The sequence below is a fragment of the Cyrtonyx montezumae genome, unplaced genomic scaffold (genome assembly GCF_038088225.1).
Source record: "Cyrtonyx montezumae isolate F1298 unplaced genomic scaffold, pur_monq_1.0 scaffold_3, whole genome shotgun sequence".
In the NCBI taxonomy this organism is placed as follows: domain Eukaryota; kingdom Metazoa; phylum Chordata; class Aves; order Galliformes; family Odontophoridae; genus Cyrtonyx; species Cyrtonyx montezumae.
In genome coordinates this window covers 3185846-3208539 of record NW_027072034.1, presented here as the reverse complement: position 1 = coordinate 3208539, position 22694 = coordinate 3185846, and the positions used below count along the sequence as shown (strand labels likewise).

Here is a 22694-nt window from a genome sequence, read left to right as displayed (position 1 = left end):
AGTGATGGGACAGGTAGTTGTCCTTCCAGTTGACTTCCTTCAGTTGCTGTCACTGTCTGTTTGCTTCCTTTTCTCAATCTGGCCAGAGAGTTTCCATAGTAATGAGATCTAGGGTAGCTGCTCTCAGTGCTTTTAAGATGTGAAGAAATGAATCGGTTCTGTATCGCTGCCTTGTTCTTAGCTAGATGATTAAACTTTGGACTTCTCTCTGTAGGAGAGCACATCAATCTGTAATCTTATTTCTTTGTGAAAAACATGTTTGGAAAGAGTGGATCTGTGTTTGAAACATGTTTCTGTTTCTGGATAAACTTAAATAAACCACAGATTTCAAATAGTTTACATGTTAACCTTACTGAATGCAGTTTTGTATGAATACTGATCTGGGCCAGGACTTCTGGGCCATCTGCTTCTACTCCTGCCCAGCAGGGATACCCAGAGCAGGGTGCTCAGGGCCATGTCCAGGCAGCTCCATGTCCAGCCTCCCCGGTGTGACTCAGTCTTGAATGGACAGCAAACTATTTGGATGTATTCAGCTTTTCCCCAGTTATGAGCTATCTGCTGTTCCATACAGATACTGATTAGCCTCTAAATGACAGAAGGCTTTTTGATGCTCGCAGCCTAAGCAATATTCAAACCACAGAAACAGGGAAAGTGCTTTTATTCCATTTTGTTCTATTTTCTAGTCCATTTTTTCTCTATTCAGGACGCTTAGAAACAAAACAAATACTAATATAACAAATTAATTATGCTGCAGAAAAATAATGGAGAGACAAAAGCAATTAGTGTGCAGTTGAGATGCACTTAGATTTTTTCCTCCATTTCGTATTTGCTCATTTTCTCCCACCTTCTGACAGTGACAAGAAGAGGTAATGAAGCTGAGAGCTCTTTGGGAAGCTTTGGGTGTGACTTCCAAGTTTTAGGCTTCTTAGTTCTGAATGATGCGCTGTCTCCCTTTCCCTAGAGCGTCGGGAGATGTTGAAGCTTTATGTTTCATTATGAAAAAGCAATAAAGCATTTCAGCTATGAGGCTAAAATCCATAGATAAAACACTAGGGATTGAGCTATTACAATAAAGCTGAACAATTGTCAGAAGAGAAAAAAAATGAGGTCATTAAAATATGAACATAGTGATCTGTGTTGTATATTTTGATTTTGGTTGCATTTACCTGTAGCTTATTTTTCACAATTTGGAGTTTAAACAGAATTTTATCTTAAATAGGTCAGGGAAATGCAAGTCTTTTTTTATTAATTCAGTTTTCTAAAAGTTTTTTTTTTTTATATTATTTTTGAAACACAACAAAAAGACCAAATAAATTGAAGATATCTTTTATTTACTGTGTGACACCAGTGTAACAGTGGGTGTATCTGGAGAGCAAGCAGTGCTCTACAAATTAGTGACAGGATTGCCAGCTTTCATTCTTCTTGCAGTTTTATACTTCGCTGTTCTGTTTAATATTTCTCTGTTTGCTTCAGAAGTAAATAAAACACCTGAAGAAACCTTAAGAAGTATTCTTTGGTCCAGTTCAGGTATACAAAACAATTTTATAAACAGTGCTGTTGTTGTAAGGTCTGAATAAATTTCCTGCTTCTCCTGAACAGAGATCCTTTACTTCAAGCAGCTGGATTATGTTTAAACAGGAATCTGTTATTACAGAAGAAGAAAATAGCTGCTCCTCTATTTTATGCAACTTTGCACCTAATGCCATTGAATACATAACTCAGTGTTTTCCATTAAGCACTGAACCATCCCATCTGTTATCATGTAAAGAGGTTGTGACAGGGGCTAAGAGCATGCTAAGTGACATACAACACAAAAGTTGACATAAGGACTTTAAAGAAAAGTACAGACCTTACACTTTATAGAGCAGTTCCCAGTCTACATTTACAAAACTAGTTGATTGCTTGTTTTATATTTAAGCATAGATTAAATACAAATTTCTAACTCTTCAGTCCAAATTCATGAATCTTTCCTATACTGGGCCTTGTAACTGTCTCATTATAATATTGTACGTCTGAAGAAATAGTGTTTTTCTTTTTGCAGTTGATTGATATTGCACACATGAGGTCGAAACTGAGAAACTAATGACTTCTGACAAAATGATCTTTGCTGGTTACTTAGTAAATCTGTCTTATTGCTCCAGGCTGGTCATGTTGTAGCTGGAGTTCTTGATTTACTTGGATCCTGTTTTCATGGAATCACACAATGGCTGAGGTTGGAAGAGAGCTCTCAAGGCCATCTGGTCCAGCCCTCTTTCTCCAGCAGAGCCATACAGAGCTGCCAGTTGAGGCCAGTGTCCAGATGTCTTTTTAATATCTCCAAGAAGGGAAACTACGCAACATCTCCAGGCAACCTATGCCAGTTCTTAGTCACCCACACAGCAAAGTGCTTGTTGATGTTCAAATGGATCTTACTGTGCTCCAGTTTGTGCCCATTGTCTTGCATACTGATACTGGGCACCACTGAGCAAAGCCTGGCTCTGTAATCTTTGCACCTTCCTTCAGGCTTTTATGGATGTTTATGAGATCCTCCTGAGTCTCCTCCAGCTCTCTGGGCTTCTTCTTACAGGAGAGGTGCTCCAGGCCCTTCATCATTTCTGTAGCCCTCTGCTGAACTCCTTCCAGGATGTTCAGGTCTCTCTTTTATTGGGAGTAGAGAGGAAGGATCACCACTTTTGACCTGCTGGTGACACTCTAATGCAGTCCAGCATTGTGCTGGATGCTTTTGCTGGAAGGGATTGTTGCTGAGTCGTGGTTCTTTTCTGCAAAGCTGTTTTCCAGCTGGGCAGTCACCAACATATTACTGAGGAGGTTGTTTCTCTTCAGATGCAGGTTTTTGCACTCCTTGTCTATGTGGTTCCCATCAGTCCATTTCTTTGTCTTGTCATGATCCCTCTGGATGTCAGCCTTCTGGTACACTGGCCACTACTCTCAATTTTCTGTCATTTGCAAACTTGCTAAGGGTATACTGTGCCCCATCATCTAGGTCATTAATTAAGATATTAAACAGGACTGTACCCGATATTGTCCCTCTGTGGTGCACTGCTAGTTATTGGCCTCCAGCTAAACTTGTGGTGCGGAGACGCTGCATGGGACCTTTTTTTCCCCTCCTCAGTTTGTACTGTGGGGACCAAAACCACGCATTATTTCGTTACTTGTGAGATTGGGAACAGTGAAATAGAAGATCAACAAAAATAGGGAAGCAGCTTTTTTAGTGGAGTAGACAGATAATTGATATGATTACAAATTCTGTACTGTACTCAAGCATATATAATAGCGATTCATTACTCACTTTGCTTTTAAATCCTTAGCTCCTTCTGTTTGGTAATTTGTACTTTTGCCTGGCTTGGCTCATCTTATAATACTGACAATTCACTATAAAGTACCTACTACATATTTGGTAGTGTAGCACTGTATCATTTATTTAGTATTATAACCCAGAGGAATTGAAGTACTGCAGAAAGCTGCCCAACTGTTATCACTGTGGTGTTTACAGACAAGTTCTGGTAGATTCACATGCATCAATGACCCAGTGGCATACCCCAACATCTATGACAGAGATCACAGAATCACAGAGCTGTAGGGGTTGGAAGGGACCTCCAGAGATCACGGAGTCCAACCCCCTGCCAAAGCAGCTCCCTAGCCCAGGTTGCACAGGTAGGTGTCCAGGCGGGTCTGGAACGTCTCCAGAGAAGGAGACTCCACCACCTCTCTGTGCAGCTGTGCCACTGCTCCGTCACTGCACTGTGTGCATTTGTTCATCCTAGAAGGCCCATGTGAATGTGTGTCAGGGTTCTTATTTCCATGAGGACAAGGAAATGGAGGGGCAGACAGAGAGCAGGGAAGAACTATTGTCCTGTCGCAGTGATATTTCCCAGAACTCGCTTCCCAACGTCTTGTAGGACAAAGAAGTAAAAAAGCATTCATTCTCTGAAGTTCATGCCCCAGGCATTAGATGCTGTCCCTAAGTGGAAAGGTGTGGGTATGCTCTCTTGTTAAATTGCCTTCTCTTCATTAGTTCCAGAAATATATTTTTTAAATATCTCTGTTTGAAGAAGCGGAAAACATTCCCCCACCTGCTTCTTGTTCTAAGTGATGTTCCTACATTACTCAGCCAATTCAAGACCCGTTATACAAAGTGCTATTAGTCTAATGCCTGATAATAGTTCAGAGCAGCACAAGGTGCTTTAATGCAAATATCATGTTGCAGGAAGTAGGGTACTTTGCAGTTGCTGCCGAGATGTGGACCATTATTTTCTTGATTAGCAAATGTAATGTGTGCGTTTTCTTTGAATTGGTGCTTTGGCTTGGTTTTCGATAGCAGATTGCAATGTTGTTCAGCAATTGTGAAATACCAGTTTTCCCAAATAATTAATGCTATTTTTAAAGGTGAATTTGTGATTTCAGGGACATTGACAGATGCAGAAATGAAACATATGGATTTGTTTCTTAAAAATTTAATTACAATAAGAAGGAAAGCAGAGGAAGTGTATTCCAGAAGATCCACAGAGGAGCTGCCATTGTACTGCACTGTTGACAGCAGTGATTTTGAGATGTCATACTCTTGTTTTCTTTTTGAGACCACTTAACTATTCTAGACTGTGCTTGATATAAGTATTGATTGAAGTACCTATTAATAAGTACTGTATTTTAAGAATACTTACTTAGAATACCCTTGCATTAATTTTTATTTGATTTATCTTTCTTTGACTTGATGGTAAGATGAAGAGTGACTGTTTGGAAGAGAGATTAAATATCTTAATTCATGAACTGTGCAAGGGAGATGTTTATAGCAGTTTCTTTGTTCTGTACCACAGTAAAGAGAATGAATTCAAAGCTGTTTCACATTGCCAGCCTGTAACATCCCTAAATTAGCCCACTCTTTGTAGTGTACAGGACTTACACATAAAGGCACTGTAGCCACCAAGCTGTGGGACCGGTATTTTCTGAAATACTGATGATATGATAAAATGTTAAAATGTAGGAAGTGTGCTCTGTCTGAACTCTTGTTCTTTATGATTTCATTTTGCAGAGCCTTAATCATAGAATCATAGAATGGCCTGGGTTGAAAAGGACCTCAAAGATCAAGTTTCAACCCCCCTGCCATGGGCAGGGTCACCAATTACTAGAGCAGGCTGCCCAGAGCCACATCCAGCCTTGCCTTGAATGCCTCCAGGGATGGGGCATCCACAACCTCTCTGGGCAGCCTGCTCCAGTGCATCACCACCCTCTGAGTGAAAATCTTCCTCCTAACATCTAACCTAAATCTCCCCCGTCTTAGTTTAAAACCATTTCCCCTTATGCTATCACTATCAACCCATGTAAGCAGTCGCTCCCAAATGTAAGTCCATGGGGTTTAAGACATACAGAGTGTTATTGGTAAAGTTAGCCCTCTTGACAGCAAAAGGTACTTTGAAATCTGCAGTGAATTTAATGGTAATTTTATCTCTTTTTGAGTGTTAAGCTTTTTTCTAGTAAGTGCTCTTAGGAATAAAAGTTGCAGTAGTGGTGCAAAACTTTGTTATTTTCATGAAAATAATTTCTAGATGTGTGTACGTGTGTATGAGTATGCATACCTTTTAAGAATTTAAATTATCTTAGTTTCCCAATATCAGAAAATCCAAATTTATGGCAAGTCCTATATGGTTACAGTCTGAAAAATGTCATCTTCATCTGTCCTTTATTCCCAATGAAACTGCCCCTTATTTTTCTGAACAGAACAGTAATGTTTTCACAACAATGGGCCGTTTTTCTTTCTATACAGACATTCTTTATTCCCTCTGATGTTTTAGGATTTGTATTGTTTCCCTTTGGCTTTGCAGAATGTACGTCCTCTCTCTTTCCCTATACCTACTGCATTAGAAGTGTTTTTTATTCCCACTACCTCAATTTCATTACTTTCCAGTATACTGAAGTATCTGACTTTGGTAATTTTCTCTCTCCAAACCAGCAATGATTTCTTCCTGGCTACCTGACAAGGGTGAAAATTTTCAAAGCAACTTAATCTTCTAAATTAAATCTGCTTATTTTAAAGCCTTTTGCCTGTCTTCATTCTTCTTGATTTTTCTGCTGCTTTGTCAGCGTGTGAACCATTAACACTTGATTTCTCTCAAGATTTAAGAATTCTTTTATTATTTTATTCCTTCAGTCATCTTCCAGTGGTTTCTGTGGTACTTCCTTTGCCATTGTATTACACAGTTTCTTCTTTTCTCTGGCTATATATAATGAGTGATCTATAAATAATACTTGGGCATTAATCAAGACAAATCGGTATGTGTAATAGAAGAAAAGATAACAGGAGTATGAATATGGCTGCATGCAATAAGATGAGATTACCAAGTTCATGTGGTCACAAATTAACTTTAAAGGCAATTAAAACCATTTTAATTTTGATTATGTCTGCATGCAGGTTTATCTGTCTTTGATTCTGTGAAATAAATGCTCTCTAAACATCCTACTGCAGTTAATTTGTCATAGTGTTCCATGAGCATTTATAAGAAAGCATGTCTTTTGTATAAATGCAAATAAGATGATCTAGGAAATCATTCTCAGCTTAGGATAAGCAAGATACTGAGTCACTGAAGAGCTCATAAAAGTGTACTGATTCAGAGTAATATAACAACAGTCGCAGTTGTTCATGAAAGAAGTTTAAGAAGCAGGACGTGTACAATAATTCTTCTTCTTGCATTACTGTAACATTTAGTGATTTTTGGACTTTATGGACTTCCTAAGTTGAAGGATTGAAGATATTGTGTTTTACAATATGTGGCACATCTCTTCTTGATGGAGTTGTCAAATATCTTTTCGACATTTATACTTGTGGTCTCCTGTACAGCCTTTGGAAATTCTTTTCAGGTCTTAATGACGAGTTACATTTACAAAAAAAAAAACCAACAACAGTCACCACTTATTGTTTGATAATCATTTCCTTGGTTCCTTCAGTTCCTATATTATGTAAATTATGAGAGCTGCTCTGAAAGTAATGCTTCCTATCTTATTGTTGGCCCATGACAACGGAGGCAGATGTTGGTGGTGTGGCAGTAGAGGTTGAACCTTCCCACCAGTATCCCAGTACATGTGGTTGCCCTGTGACAAATGGCAGCAGAGGGACAGTCTGACACAATGGCATCTGACATGGAAGTGTGTATGAAGCAAAGATGTGCCTCTGAATTCCTCCATGTGACAAAAGATGTCACACACTGGCTGAAGAATCACACATTGATGCTGGCTGAAGATTTATGAAGACCAAACAGTGGATGTAAGCACGATGAGGTGGTGGGTGGTGCATTTCAGCAGTGGCAACAGTGATAGTGGTCACCTCCACTGGTGAAGATTGTTAAAAGCGCAGCATGCAAGTTCCTCTTCATGGCTGGTGATTGATGAAAAACAGTGTTTCGTAGTGGAGAATTTGCTCTGTCAGACAGTGTTCTTGTGCTCTTTGTTGTAGTTTCCATGGAAATAAGTAAGAGACATTACTTTCAGAGCAACATTTGTACCTAATAACTAATAAGAGTGCATCATGGCTTCTCTTTCGCTCTGCCACCTGTTCTTGCCAATATTATAGCACACAAAGCATTTTGTCTTCTTCTGTGTATTGTATTATTTCTTGAATTTTTTTTACTAGAAACATGTAAAGAGAATATATAGATTAATCATCGTACTATATTTACATATATATGTACCTTCCAACTTTATTTTTATAGCACTGATCATTCATCTGACCATCAGTATGTAATTTAACTCTTGGTTTCTTGAAGTACTCTGAGTGGATAATTAATAAGATCTTGGGATTTAGGAATTTTTGCTATTTGTATGCCCTTTTTTATCCTTTGGATTACCAAAAGGCATCTCAGCTGGCAGTAGGTAATTCTGCATGAGAACTGAACGGAGGTCTTGATTTCAGGAGGGGAGAGGGAGGGGATGCCTATGGGATTTCCACAATCAATACTGTTAAAGACATGAGCAGTACAGATAAATGTTGCTTAAAAATATCAAGATTTTCAGTATTCTTCATCACTGAATGCAGCTGTTGTTGCTTAATGGCATTCCACAACATCTGGTTATAGGGTTGAACTAGGGATGAGCACGTATTCAAAGCATAGCATTTTGGGTGGGCTTTGTCCTTACTTAATCTGTATATAATGTCATGCTAGATAATAAGAAATAATCTGGTGGCTGAATTTGCGCAAATAAGATTTCTGAGTCTGCTGAAACCTGGAAGTTCCTGAAGAATGCTGATTGTTGTTGGAGCCAGGGTTATATTATGATTTAATGGCTTTTCTGGGCTTCATTTGATGACCTGGCCTAGAAAAACATTTTGAAGTAATAAAGCGTCTGTTTGGCTCCAAACTAATGAGGGAAGCATTGCTCTTTGCATTAACTGTTCTTAGGAAGAATCACAGATAGCTGCTAATAAACCTTATTAAAAAGCTTAAGCAAGATTGAAGGAAATAGAAAACAGAAACTATTCCCTTTCATTTGAAGTATATACGTTTAAAAAAAAAAAAAAGAGGAAAAGAAAGCAAAGAAAGCAAACCCAAAGGGTTTTGCCTCTCATCCATGTGACTTGCAGCGTGCTGCACTTCAGTTGCATTCCCTCTGAGATACGTTAAGTGCAGCTCAGTTTAATGAAGAAGTGGGTAGGACAAATCAAGGCTAGAGACTACTTCCAGCAGAGACTGGGTAAGTAAATGCAGATGTAGGTGAGTGCTTACCAGTGTTGTGCAAATGTTATTATCCGCAGCTTGTAGCGTTTAAAGCAGTACTCAGAGATGGCATCTTTTTGGTGGTCCTTTCTTTGTTTTAAGTAATGTGCAAGTATGGGTTGTATGTGCTATGCAGTGGATTTAGGTGTGAGTGATAGAGATTAGATTTAATTTTATCAGACTTCCTACAAAAAAAAAAAAAGCCAAATGCAAATAACTTCCCTCTAATTTAATGTGCCTATTTTGTTTTAAGTTCTTTGCTGTGAAACTAACTGCTTTGTCTATTTTTGTGCATTGCTCAAAATAATTTCAGTGGGAGTTAGCTGATGATAGTTTCTGATGCCTTGCTGTTATTTTAATTATTTTCCTACTGTTGAGGGAAAGGGAGAAACAGCCTCTGCTCTGAGTAAACCTCCTAGATAGAGCATTTTCAGAATTCTAGTATCTAAAGCCAGACCACTGAAATCTCCTCAGCATCAACTTGCTCCAGGAATTCATTCGGCTGCTCCAGTAGGATCATAGGATTTGATTTCAGATGCTTGCATTTGTTCTCTGTGTCTTTCTATAAAGATTTGTATGTGTTCCTAGACTGAGTTTTATATATAAAAGTTCTGGCTTAACTGTTCATATGTGTAAAATTGTGTCAGTTTATTATCAATATGCAGCATAGGGAAATATGATGAAGGCTTTTGCTGTTGTTGTTTTAAGACTTCAGAGCTTTTAATTTTTAAGTATGTATTTATTTGCTTGTCGTCTTGTAACTCGAATGGACCTTGCAGTTTCTGTAACTCTGTTATGAACTAGGATTGCAATCTTAGTCAGTTTTCTGATTTCTAGAACGGTTCTTTCAGTGGTTTCAGAGCCTTCTGTTTGAGCACTTAAGCCTCAGCATGCAAAGTGCTGAGAAGGAAGCATGATCGATAGACGTTGTAAAAAGCCTATATTGAAGCGTGATTAGAATCCTAGGAACTGCTGAAGGAAAAGCAAACTCTTTCATTGTTGGTAGTGAAGAAAATATTACTTTATTACTTTATTACTAAACATTATTACTAGTGCTGAACGTCTTGTGGTCTGGGGTGTGTCTTCCTTTTGCATCATCTGATGGAAAATGTTGCATTAAATGCTATATTCTGTCATGGGTTTTACTGTCTGGAATCACCAGAATGCAAATCTTTTTCAGATAATCACTCCATTTAGGAGGCTGATATTGTGTGCTGAGAACAGAAAAGAAATGGAGGACTGGATAAGCTCTCTGAAGTCCGTACAGTCCCGGGAACACTATGAGGTAAGTTGAGCTCCCTATTGGTGCAACCTGCTCCAGCTGAACAGATAAGCAACAGGACACAGAGCTAGAGTAGTTCACCCTTCTTAGTGTGAGAAGTCTAAGTGATGACAGGATAAAGCTTCACCTTAAGTGCTTGCTACGGGATTCTTGTGCTACTTTTGATAAGAGGTATGGAGGTAGAGCAAGCTAAGTATCCTTCTGAAAATACTTGTTGCTAACATTGCACTGTCCCCTGTAATGTGGAACAGTAGGTAATTTCAGTCACCGTAGCTGTGTTCTGTACTTGCAAATTTGTCTTAACTTCTCCTTTACTAGACGGCACAGTTTAATGTGGAACATTTCTCAGGGATGCATAACTGGTACGCCTGCTCCCATGCCCGACCCACCTTCTGCAACGTGTGCAGGGAGAGCCTCTCTGGAGTCACTTCTCATGGGCTGTCCTGTGAAGGTAAGATGAATGCTTTCTTCCCTCCATTTATAATGCTGTGTACGTATATAAGCTACTGACAGCTTAAGACAAGTCATGATTCTGAAAGTAATGAGTAAGCAAAAAGCCTGAAGGGAGAAATCTGTTCACTAGAGTGGTTTTCTCTTGGCAAGAGTGGCCACTAATGATATGGCTCACTCTCTTCATGCTCCAGGTGCCTTTTTCAAACTCATTTCAATAAAATATTTCCTCCTGTTGCAGCTTCCAGTTTGGAATGTGCTTGCCTGGGTGGATGGCTGGCAAGGAAAGATAGGATTTCTTTTGATTTGCACTTGAAAAATGCAAATGTGTAACACAATAGTCTGTATAGTGTGCAGAATCAGCATTCCTCAGAAGAAAAAAGTAGTCATAATGGTACTTTCTGCCCCATGTCTCTAAAAATTATTAATGCATTGCTCTGCAGCGAGATTTACTGCTTTAAAAATTCTGTCATGCAGTGAGAGGATAGGGATGTAAATGTCTCTGCAGTTTATATTTAAACGGATTAAATGCAGTAGAAACAAAAAGGAGATGTGACTTCAGAATTAAGCTGATCTGGAGAAATGATCTTTTGAAAACAAGTACTTGTAATAAACTTGAAACAGCTTATGTGTTTCCTGCTGCAAGTACTCTGAAAAAGCTGTGGCAAGTCTTCTTGTGTTAAAACACAGCAAAAAAGAAAGTATAATTCTGACCTTATGCTGTGTATGAAATGTAAAGGCAAGTTTTGGTGTCACATTCTTGCTTATGTATGAAATATGTGATTACGAAATAGCTAACTGTCCAGAAAACAGTAACTGCTACTACTGCACTCAAAACTTCATTTTTGGATGCATGTCAGCATACTGCAAATACATTTCTTTTATCAGAGTGTTATAACACAGAAAGCGTGTGTATGATTGGGTGCATTAATATTACCAGTGCCTTTAGCTAGCGAATGGTGCAGTTATCAAGGAACAGAATTTACTCATTTCATAGAAGTTAGAAGTAGCATAGTTACATCCAGCTTCTCTGGAATATGTGCATAAGTCATTTGGACAATTTTAAGGCAAGTATGGTATTTCGCATGTCTGATATTGGCAGATGGAAGTGTCATGTGCTTAACTAAAATGCAGTTATATCACCTCTTCACCTATATTTGTTCAGGAAAAGGAACAGAAAGGCACCTTTCCTTTCATAATGTATTTATCCTTTTGCAAGTTAATAGTATAGCTATTTTAAAAGGTTGATTAGTAGGAGTTATTCTTGTAAGATCATTGATATTAATGGTGGTAGCTCATCATTTTGTGTTTTGCTGAGTGTTTTCTACATATGGTTTTAGTGCTTCTGAGTATGGCTCTTATTTCCAGGAGGTTGATGTTAACTTGAAGGATATTTCCAGGTTAGGACTTTGTCACCTCTCTAGATAACTTATTACAAACTATTGCGACATTTATTCACTTTTCCAGTGCTAGTTGATACTTTTTCAGTTCTTACCAATCACTCTTAGTGGTAGACTGGATTGACTTCTCTTTTGCCCTCAGTTTCATAAACATTTATGACTTGGATTGGTTTGAATGTAGATATTATTATACCCATTTGTCTCTTAAGAGGTTTACCTCCACTTTCTCCTTACCTACTAGTTAATATCTGTTTTATCTTTTTTTCCCCCCAGTATTGTGAAAAATAAAAGGAGTACCTTAATTATCCATCTAATCTAATTTAGTTGATGGTTGGCTTATCTTGGAATACTACTATTCCCCTAGTCTGTAAATACTTGTTCTTAATTTCTTCATGTAAAAGTGTACTTTGGTTTGATCCTAGTTCTTCCTCTGAAATTGTTACATGACTTGAGTTCATATTTACTTGCTTCTGTCATGTGCATTTCTGATGCATTTGACCATCTATTTTTTGCTTATCCTGTGCTAGCAATATATATTGTTTGAAAAGATGATGTAGTAGGTATTGAGACTTAATATTCCCCAGACACGTTCTATTGTACTTTTCTCATCGCATCTTTAAAAAAAATGGTTAAATATTCATGCCTGACATCTGAAGCCTCCAGTGCTGCTTTACTCTGGGAATCCATTTGTATCTATACTAAATTCAGTTATTTGTGTGGTCATTGATCCTGAGCTTCTCTATTATCTCATGTTGAAAAGCATGAGAGGCTTCTTCGTGAGAGATATTGAAACTCTTCCTCCTTTCAGTGGCTTGGGTTACTGGCATGCCCAGTTACCTTGAAAGTAGCCTGGAGACTTCATGCTCTTCGTGTCCTGACTCTTCACTACTAGCTGTAGGTAAAAATAAAAGCCAGTTTCATTCCTAATGTTTTGCAGTTTACAAGACTTTAGAAGATTAGTCCTCTAATATTTAGTTTGCTTAGATTTGCTGTTCTCCAGCAGTGCTACCCAAATGTTTTTTCATGCTTGATTGCACAAGCCTCATTTCTTTTGGAAATGAGGTGGGTGCCTTCTTTTGTCAGCACCTCTTCCCTTTCAACTTGGCAAAAGTTGACAAGATTAATAGCAGGCCACCCTGAAGGTACCCATGTAAGTTTTGTGTAAGCCAGTGTTGGGAAGGAAGATGTATTAATGCCTTCAGTAAGGGGACTGAATATAGTGTGAACTTGCATCTCTTCAGAAGTCCAAGAATTGATACTTTTGTGAAACTGAAGATGTAAATTCATATCAAAGTCGGCTTCATTCCTTGTACTGCTAAAAAAAACGTATTTGTACACAGTTGTACAGTGCTGTTTCTCTCACCAATTTCTTTCTCTGTGTCTTCTCAAAAGATAATGTACTTTTTAAACGTTGTCTGTGAGTGATGTTTATGAACAAAGATAATCTTTTAGCTATCTAAAGGAATGATCTCCTCTACATTCATCCACACTATTTACTAGGAGAGAGAGATTAAATATTTGCTTTGGAAATTGTCCCACATAAGCTGAATCATGTAAGGCTCTTGTTCTTTATGCTCCTCAAATGTTTCTGTTATTCAGAGCTTAGTTTGCTTAGTTTTCAGGATTCTAAGAGACTGTCAGGTAAAGACAGGAACATATGCAGTGTTTAGGCCTATAGGTCTAGATTACTATCTGCAGAAACTCTTGCAAAGCTCTTTAGCCACAATTACTCTGAATTAACACCACTTTTCTGTCCAAGTCTTTGACAGTGGAATGCAGTTTTTGTTTGTTTTTTTTTTTAAATTATTCTCAGATGTGTATTTTCTTTGTAGCATTTTTGTTATCACGACTGAATGTTGATTGCTGGTTATATGTAATAAGCTGAAGATTGCAGTTTAAATGAGATGTTTTTTACTATGATGAATTGCACAAAGCAACGTTGAAAGAACAATTTAGGATCATGATTCAAGCAATAAAGAAAATTCTGGGATTAAATTATCTCAGCAGTTGTGTTTGTGCACTTGGTCTTTTTTCGTTGATTGCATTTTTTTCCCCACAGAACTCTTACCTTCTTACCCACTGGACAGGGCCTTGCACGTGTACTAGTTGGATATTCATCATTTCCAGGATTTTTGCCACATTTTCTGAAGACTGGATGTTCATAGTTAAAGAATTAAGCTATAACAACAACCTTTATTCTGTGCCTTTGTATCACACTGTATCCCTCTGTAATCCTGGTGAGGTCACTTAAATGATACCTTTTGGATCAAATCAGTAGCTACGTGTTTTTTATTTTCTGGATATCTCAGTTGATAATCTGGAACTTATATCGCAGCAGGTCTTCATTTCCTTCTTGATAAACAAAATTAGTGAACAGCATTGTCCTTAAACAGTGTAGACTTCACTTATTCCTTTATTCAGATGGGTACAAAGCAAATCCCATATTTTGACAGTACGCTGAGAAATTGAAGTTGCATTTTTGAGCATTCAAAAATCGTAGTACTAAACATAATAATTAAACCAAAAGGCTGGAAAAAAATTAATGTTTGTGTCTAAAAAGCAATATTTAATTAGCTTTTGTTAAATAAGACAAATACCTGTTGAAGATTGCTACAAATAAGCGTACAGTACAGCTGCATACCTAACAATAATCATCTGTTGCATGAAGTGAATGAGGGTCCTCTTCTCAAAAAGTCTATAGTCATGTAACTGAAGTCTTCACACCTGCACATGGAAGCTAAATTAAAGCTGGGTGACTAACTGAATTTTGCAGTCCTTGACTTTTTAATTTTAATATTCTTTTAGCACTGTCTTTGTATTAATTTAGTTACTGGAATGAAAATAGTGAAAGCTATAAAGGAGCTATTGAATTTTCTCCTTTATAACATAAGCACAGTCTGCAAACAGCAGTGAAGTTAGGTTGCTGTTCACATGTTCACAGACTTCAGCTTTGGCCTTTGAAGCTGGACAAGTACAATCTGACTTTCTTGGTTTTTGAATAACACAGATTGGAATACTCATCATAAAATAGGTGGTAGAGTGGTAACTTTGGCAGGACACTCAGTGCCTTTTCCCCGATGTAGTTGAATTAATTGATGGATGGATAGAATGAAAGGCCTTTGAGACAGAAGTGTTTGTTTTATAGCAGAGATCTTTATTTTGAATGCAAGAGATTCTATGATGACATTCAGTAATGTTGACTTTTCCTTCATTATAGATAATAATAGCTGCAGATTTAATCACTGTCTGACAGCAGATGCTGGTGCAACTGTGACAACTGTTCTCTAATTAAGTGGTTCTCTTGGTTGGTTTTCAGAGAGTTCGGCTTCATGTTCCAGCTAGAAATATTTACGCAGGAAATTAAAATGTAGAATGATGTTCTACAAATAGTCTAGATTTTGATTGGCTATTTTTTTCTCATCATTTAAATTTCATTGGCAAACTAATGGCAGTTAATGCTTAGCAACATGCCTGCGTGATTTCGAAAGATTTCAGATATCAGATTAACCCATGAATGGAATCCAGTATCATCTGAAATAAAAGAAATAAGTGGGTAGTGGTTGAGATTTTATTTAACATGTCCCTTCTTTTACCCCTCTCTTCTGTACAGTGATGTGATTTTCTTCAAATTTCCAACTGTGCCATGAGATCACTGTTTCTAGAAATGTTTGTTCAGTGCTCAAAACACCATGAATTGTTGTTTGCTGATACTGGGGCTGCAGTGGGGTGATTTGCAGAAAATCTAGTCTCAGATTTTATAAATTATACTGTGTTTACAAATCAAACTCTGGTTGTAGCTTGCCACAATATTCTCCATGGTGTGGCTTTCTGCAGCTCTTCAGATTCTTGGTTTGAATTTGTTCCTGCTTGGTTGAGAGAGCAGACGGTGACAGTAGGGCCCTGAGATGTAGGTGGTAGATAAATAGGGCTTGAAAATTGTTATTTTCCTGTGCCTAAGTCATTTGGAATTTCCTGTTGCCTCTCGTGCCTGATGTACCTTAATCTGTACAGCAAAGACAAATGTGTGTCATTTGTGAGTAAGAAGCTGAATTTTATGGCACATCTTCTCCAAAGTATTCAAGAGGCACAACTGCTAAGGCCCAACACATTTGAAATGCGGCTTTTGTTTATGCTCTTCTCTGGCAGCTGACATTTGAGGCAAGTGAACCAGCTTGCATTGGCAAACACACAATATGATACTGAACTGTTCTGAAAATGGAAGCCTTGTCCTGTTGGTTGGGTACTATGAATGCTGCTTCTTGAAATGGCCAGGCGAGCTGCTGTAAAGCAACAAAACTTCTGTTTTCATTTCTTTCTTTGGTCTAAACACACATTGTCACACATCTCCCAGAATAGGGATGGTGGCTCTCAAATTCAAATGTTGCTTACCTAGTTTCCATTCACTTTTAAAATTGATCTGGCGATAGGTCAGTGGAATTAAAATGAGAAATGTATGATTCACAAGTCCTTTTGCACCACGGCTCAATGTTCTTAATGGTGGACAAGTGACGGGCCAAACCTTTTGATTGTTTCCTGTCAAATATTTGTTCCAAGGAGACTACTTCTTCTGGTCTGCTGGCTAGTTCTCATAAACCTTTAATGGTCTTTGTTAAAATAATTTATATAATGCACTCTAAACAGAATGATCTCATACACTTCCAGTAAAAAGAAGTGCCCACAGTTGTATGCGTCACTGTGTTTGGGGTAGAATGATACCATTAACTAGTGATACTAATTAAGTGAAATGAAATGCAAGTAGTTATTAGTTTGTCTGACTGTATTAGGCTGAGTTATTATAGTTTGTGCATTTTTAATAAATAATCCAGTAAGAAGTCAGGCCTCACTTACTGTAACCTCTCAGAAAATACTGTAACCACTGGTTACCTGAATAAATATATCATAATTTAATTTAATTCTTCTTCTCAGCTTCTGGGAAAGCTGGCACAGTGCAGTGTGTAGAAGGGATCCTTTAACCAAAGAAGCAGAGCTCCTGAAGAAAAGCCTTTCTCCCAGACACTCTCCCACCACACCTTAAAGATTTAAAATGCTTATCTGAGTTGTGCCCCAGTAACAACTGAAAAGGTGAAAACATAGAGGTGTGTTAGAATTATGTTAGTACCTTAGTGTGTTGCATAGTATGTGAAAAACGGGTATATTGATGTGACTTTGAGGACACAGTTAATGTGGGCTACAGCTAAGGAAACGAAGCAGGGTATGGCTGAGCTGCTGAGCTTTATCACTGTCCTTCCAGCAATGCCTCTGAGCCTGGCTACTTCCTTAGCTGAATTGTTGTGGAGGTTCTCAGCCCCTGAGGTTTGCAAATGGTGAACTCTCTCACAGAGCGTATGAGAAACTTTGAAGGCTGTGTACAGGATCTGTTGCCCCTAAATCCAGTTTCATGAGTTAATGCTGATGCGATCATAAAACTCATTTTCTTTTTGTTAGTTTGTGTCACATGTGCAACAGTAAGTGATATATACTTGGCTGTTTTATGGAATATCTCTATTGAATTTTTTTAGGGTATGTATCACTGAAATGCAGCAGATAACACAGTTTGCATGTTCATATGTGTCTTGCAGTGTGTAAGTTTAAAGCACATAAAAGATGTGCTGTTAGAGCAACAAATAACTGCAAATGGACTACATTAGCCTCCATTGGAAAAGATATCATAGAAGATGAAGATGGTGTAAGTACTATTGTTATTTACAGTGCTTTCCAATAGCTGGTTCTTCTTAATGGAAAAAATGGCTAAGCATAGAATTGTTGTTGTGAGACTTATTGAAGTTAATGGTACGTGGCTGCATTCCCAGACACTTTTCAAAGATTAACGTGGTATGTAAAACAAAACGTTATATTTCTTTCTTACAAGACAAACATTATCTGTGGACCCTAGACAGCATGTGTGGTACAAGATTTTAAAGACCACATGCGGAGAAACTGAAGGTGAAGAATTGCTCTGAGAATTTCCTACTGCTCTTAAGCAAGGGTGGTATTTTACACCATTACCAAGCTGTTCTGGCAATCTATTTTGTGTTCTCCTTCCTGATAGCAGTTCCCCAGGAGGTCTGTTTGGAATTAATACTAAATTGCACACCTAGGATTTTCTTTTAATGCACACGTTATTATTGCTGGGAAAGTGAGCACATGGAGAAAAGCTTTCTCCTGAACCCAGGGGCTGCTAATAGAGCTGTGACTTTTCAGTCCTGTATGCCTGAGGTGGTACCTAAAGGCACAGACGTACTCTGTTCTCCTGCCTGTTCTTCTGGATTTTAGTTGTTGTGATGGGTTTTGTGTGGTGTAGTTTGTATCAAGAGAATGGGTAAATATTTGCTCTAAAGAATTTCTAGATTAACTGCCTCATTGTTTTATGCTAGTTGCTAGCATAGTGCCATAAACAGTTGAGTGAGAAGTGTGTCCCTTCTTCAGCTGCCACACTTTCTACCTAGCACGTGAAGCAGCACCATACTCCACTTTGATAGTGGCTGCCTGCCAAGAGTCATTGTCACTCGGCTTACTTTGCCACTCCTTTGATGAAAAGATAGAGCTATGGAAGTAGTTATAATCCACCTGTAACTGAGAGACAAAAGCTGTAATTTCCATGTTTAACTTCTATGGCTACTTCTTCACAGATAGCTATGCCTCACCAGTGGTTAGAGGGTAATCTGCCCGTCAGTGCCAAATGCGCAGTCTGCGACAAGACCTGTGGCAGTGTTTTACGCCTGCAAGATTGGAAGTGCCTTTGGTGTAAAGCTATGGTAGGTGCCACATCCAAGTGCCTAAGATTTTGCCAGCTCTGTTGCTTGCCATTATTTTTATTTTTCCGTTTCATAACTGTGCTTTTAGATTAAGTAGGAAGAGGCAGCTTGTGCAAACTCAGGTCTTTCTGACATTCAGCATTGCTCATGACTGTCCTACTTCTTCTGCTTAATATTTAATACGCCCACAGATGCAGCTTTTCTTTACAAGGTGTTATCCAGTGTGATTTCTCTGCCTTCTCCTAACTGATAACTGAAGGTTCAGATGCCTGCTCTGTATGCCTAATAAACATATGTTAAGTTTTTTGTCTCTTTCATAACGATTAATTTGCATTCATCTTTAACAATATTACTGCAGGACTCTTGAAATTCTATTCTTTAGTATACTGTGTAGATGGATGATAGAAATTTTCTGACAGTGCAATTGCTTTCCTCCCCAGAATATAATTTTTTCCTTATTTTTTTTAGCTTGTCTAAAAAGAATGCTAGAATATATGTTGAAAGACATATATATATTCTAGAGCGGTCGGCAGATTTTTTACTGTTGAGGCTTTCAGCATATAGATGTCTAAGGCTCTGTGTGTTGGCAGTGGGAAGTGATTGGCATCTCTAGAGGTGATTTGAAATTTAGATGAACAGCACTTTCCATATGTGTGCCTGTTTTTCCAATAGCTATGGAAGAAGACAATATAGCACATAGTTTGTGGGACAGTGGATATGTTTTCAGCTGATTTGGCTGGCTTGTTCATCTTCTGGAATGTCCAAGTGAACTACAAGTACAGAGCAATAGCTTTGCATGTGCAGAGCATGACTGCTCTGCTCAGCAGAGATGCTGGCTGCTGGGAATTTGGTCCTAAGCTCCTAGGGGATGGAGATAAGCCATTCATTTGAAAGGACAATTCATTCCTGCTGTAGGGGTAGTCAGAGATGATGTTCTCCAAACTTACATCTTGTGGAATGTGTAACCAGCTTTTGTGATTAAACACTCATATATATTTGTACAGTCACCCAACATGTAAATGTTATATTTTAGTCTCTTTTTGTTCCACAGATACCGTATCTGTTATAGTTCTACCACTGTAGATTAGGGAAGTAATTTTTTGTTTATTTTCTAGGTTCACACTGCGTGTAAGGATCTGTACCCTCGTAAATGTCCTCTTGGCCAATGTAAGGTATCGATCATACCTCCAACAGCACTAAACAGTATAGACTCTGATGGTACGTAGTATTGTAGTGTGTTCAGTGGTAGTTCTGGACTTGCAATGGCTAGTGCATTCTGTATGACTAAGCAAGGGTAGAATCCCTCAGTTGAACAGGTGAATGTTGTCTTCACAGTTAGAGAGTAGTGCAGTTTTCCATGTAGCTTTTTAGAGGATTATTTAATCCAGGTATTTTTTATAAAATATTAAAAGTTACCCTGCTAGAAATTGTCTCCATTTTTATTTATGACTCTTAGAAACTTCTCGACTGAGTAGTGCTCAGTCCTAAGTTAGAGTAGTCCAATGGTTCCCTGACATGTATCTCTTGTTGAATGGGCTCTCAAATTCAGATAACTTTGCTTGATACTACATGCTAGCCAGTGTAAGCCAGCTGAAAGGCTCAGATTCAACAGCTGCCTTATCGGGCTAAAGAGCAGAATGGCTTTTGTGGTATCTCCAAATTTCTTTCAAATAAAGGTGAGAATCCTGCAACACACTGATAAAGAAGCCTTGCAAATGTTCAAAACCCAGAGGTGCTCTTCGATGTCTCAGAGTAGAGCTATGTAAGTAGTGGGAGACTGCACTTGAAGGCAGGGGATTGAATGAATATGGACTATCGTGAAATCCAACAGTTTTTATAGTTCATGTTGATGTTGAATGAAGACCAACAGATTTAACACAGCTTAATAACTTTTGTTGTGTGAAGATAATCTAAGTCATTGTTTATACTGTCCATAATCTTTTCTATTTACTTGCTATTTGGTGTCCAGACCAGAGCACCATGCTACTATCATGATAAGAAGATTGTTCTATCTGAAAATATTTTTCTTATTACTATTATAAATTAAACAAACTTATGTAAAATTACACAGTATGATAATGTAGAATTATAGTGCCATCCTTCAGTGCCATTTTTTATGTATAGCTTTTATATTTGTTTTAGACAGTAAAAATGGCACCGTTATTTTAGTACTGCATGAAATAAATGCCAACACCTATGCCAGTGATGTCTGATTTTGAAGTGTTGCTGGGAATGCACCACTTCCATGTAATGTTAACTCTGGTAACAAGAATTGTCCATTAAGACCTACTGAGAGTCTTACTGAGAGTCTCCTGTAATCATTTAAGACTTGTGTTGATATTAATAACCTGTGATGACAACTGAAGGCCTATTGTTTGATGAGTCTAGCATAATTAATACTCTAACTTCAGCCCCCCCAAAAGTTCTCATGTAAAGAGAAACTGAATATGATAACTTTTAAAATCTGTGAGTGTTCTTAGAAAGTTTAGACTCGGATGATCCAGTTCAACCCAGTAAAAAAAATCAGATGAAAAATCAAACACTTCCAGCTGAAGAATGTATTTAATTATGTGATAATCTGTGAAGAGATTTGAGGAATATGCCAAAAAGTCTACCTTGTTTGCTGTGGAAAAAAATAAAGCTATTGTCTTCAGGATTTTACTAAATATAGACTCTGAAAGTATTAGAGGGAGAAAATGAACTGGTAAATCTTGAGTAGTTATGTTTTCCTTGCAGGGCTAATACTCAGTTTAGCATTTACACAATGCATGATAAAATGTACTTCTTTTGTCTTTCATTCCTTCCTTTCTCTTTCCCATGATTTCTTTTTGTGTTGTTCATATTAGAAAGCCTTATTTATTTCATTCTTTCTAACTATGTTTGCAGGTTTCTGGAAAGCCACATGCCCGCCATCCTGTGCCAGTCCTCTTTTAGTTTTTGTTAACTCAAAGAGTGGAGACAATCAGGGAGTAAAGTTTCTTCGTCGATTCAAACAGTCGTTAAATCCAGCTCAGGTGTTCGATTTAATGAATGGAGGACCTCACTTAGGGTAATGACCTTGGAAATCTTGAGCAATCCTTTCTGCAAGGGAATTCAGTGCAAAGCATAGTATTGTGTTGTCCCCTCATTGCAATAATTCTATCACCAACATCTAGCATGTATATTTAAGATTTGTGATAGATAGTAGAGTTTCAGGATGAATTCTGGTGGGTGAAGGGATTGCAGGTTAATATTTTCATTTCAGAAAACCTCATCTGTAGCGGGTGATCAAGTACACTAAAACTTCTGTCACTGTAGAAATACATTCAGATATGATTTAGATAACAAATGCAAGAGGTCATGAAAATGAGCATCTCATAAAAATTTAGAGTAGTACACAATTAAAACCACCAGGCATTCTACAGAATCTAAAGGTTAATTGCTGAGGAGATACAGGTGAGATCTGAATAGTGGCGGCCACAACCGAAGCATTTTTCCTCATTCATAAAGATGAAATTCATGCATATTTTTCTGCTCAGATGTACTTTCGTGGTTTATTGGCCTACTAAAATCATTTAAAACAACTGGAAACATTATTTTTTTTAGTCTTAAAGATGGAGGATTATGCTTGCATGATAAGAATTAGGACAAAGCAAATGAAAAACTAAACAGTGGGCAAATAATACAAATAAAATGGAATACAACTTGTATTTTTAAAGTTAATACTGTGTATTAAGAATATATTAAGTCTTTAACTTGAAATATCTTTTTATCGTAATCTTTTATAATTTAAATCTTAAAACTGCATTGAATCTAAGTAACTTTCTGCTAACATTCTGTACATGTCATTTTAATAACAGATAAAAGTAAGGAAGGCTCATTTTAACTGGAGAGAATTCTGAGGCAATCTGAAAAATTCACCTGTTGGAAAGTTCTCTTTCTTTTTATGCTTTCATCTATCAACACCACGATTCAAGGGGTTCACTTTGCATTTTGCACAGTCATCCTAGGTCAGGTTGATTGCTTTTAAATGTTTTTCCTCAAACAGTTTCCAAAGAGAGGTCCTTAGCAGTTATTCTCTCAGGTAGTAACGATGTCTTCTTTTTTCTAGTTGATCTAAAAAGAT

The 22694-nt window shown here is 37.8% G+C and overlaps 1 protein-coding gene across 1 annotated transcript in view; it reads left to right on the top strand.

The window, feature by feature from the left end:
* DGKH (diacylglycerol kinase eta) overlaps positions 1–22694 on the top strand; it is a 150947-nt gene that overhangs the window by 91175 nt on the left and 37078 nt on the right. Inside the window, exons 5-10 of the mRNA XM_065743997.1 lie at positions 9883–9987; positions 10303–10435; positions 17414–17520; positions 18464–18589; positions 19705–19807; positions 21476–21638. Of these exons, the coding sequence (XP_065600069.1) occupies positions 9883–9987; positions 10303–10435; positions 17414–17520; positions 18464–18589; positions 19705–19807; positions 21476–21638 (737 nt within the window). The remainder of the gene's footprint in view (positions 1–9882; positions 9988–10302; positions 10436–17413; positions 17521–18463; positions 18590–19704; positions 19808–21475; positions 21639–22694) is intronic.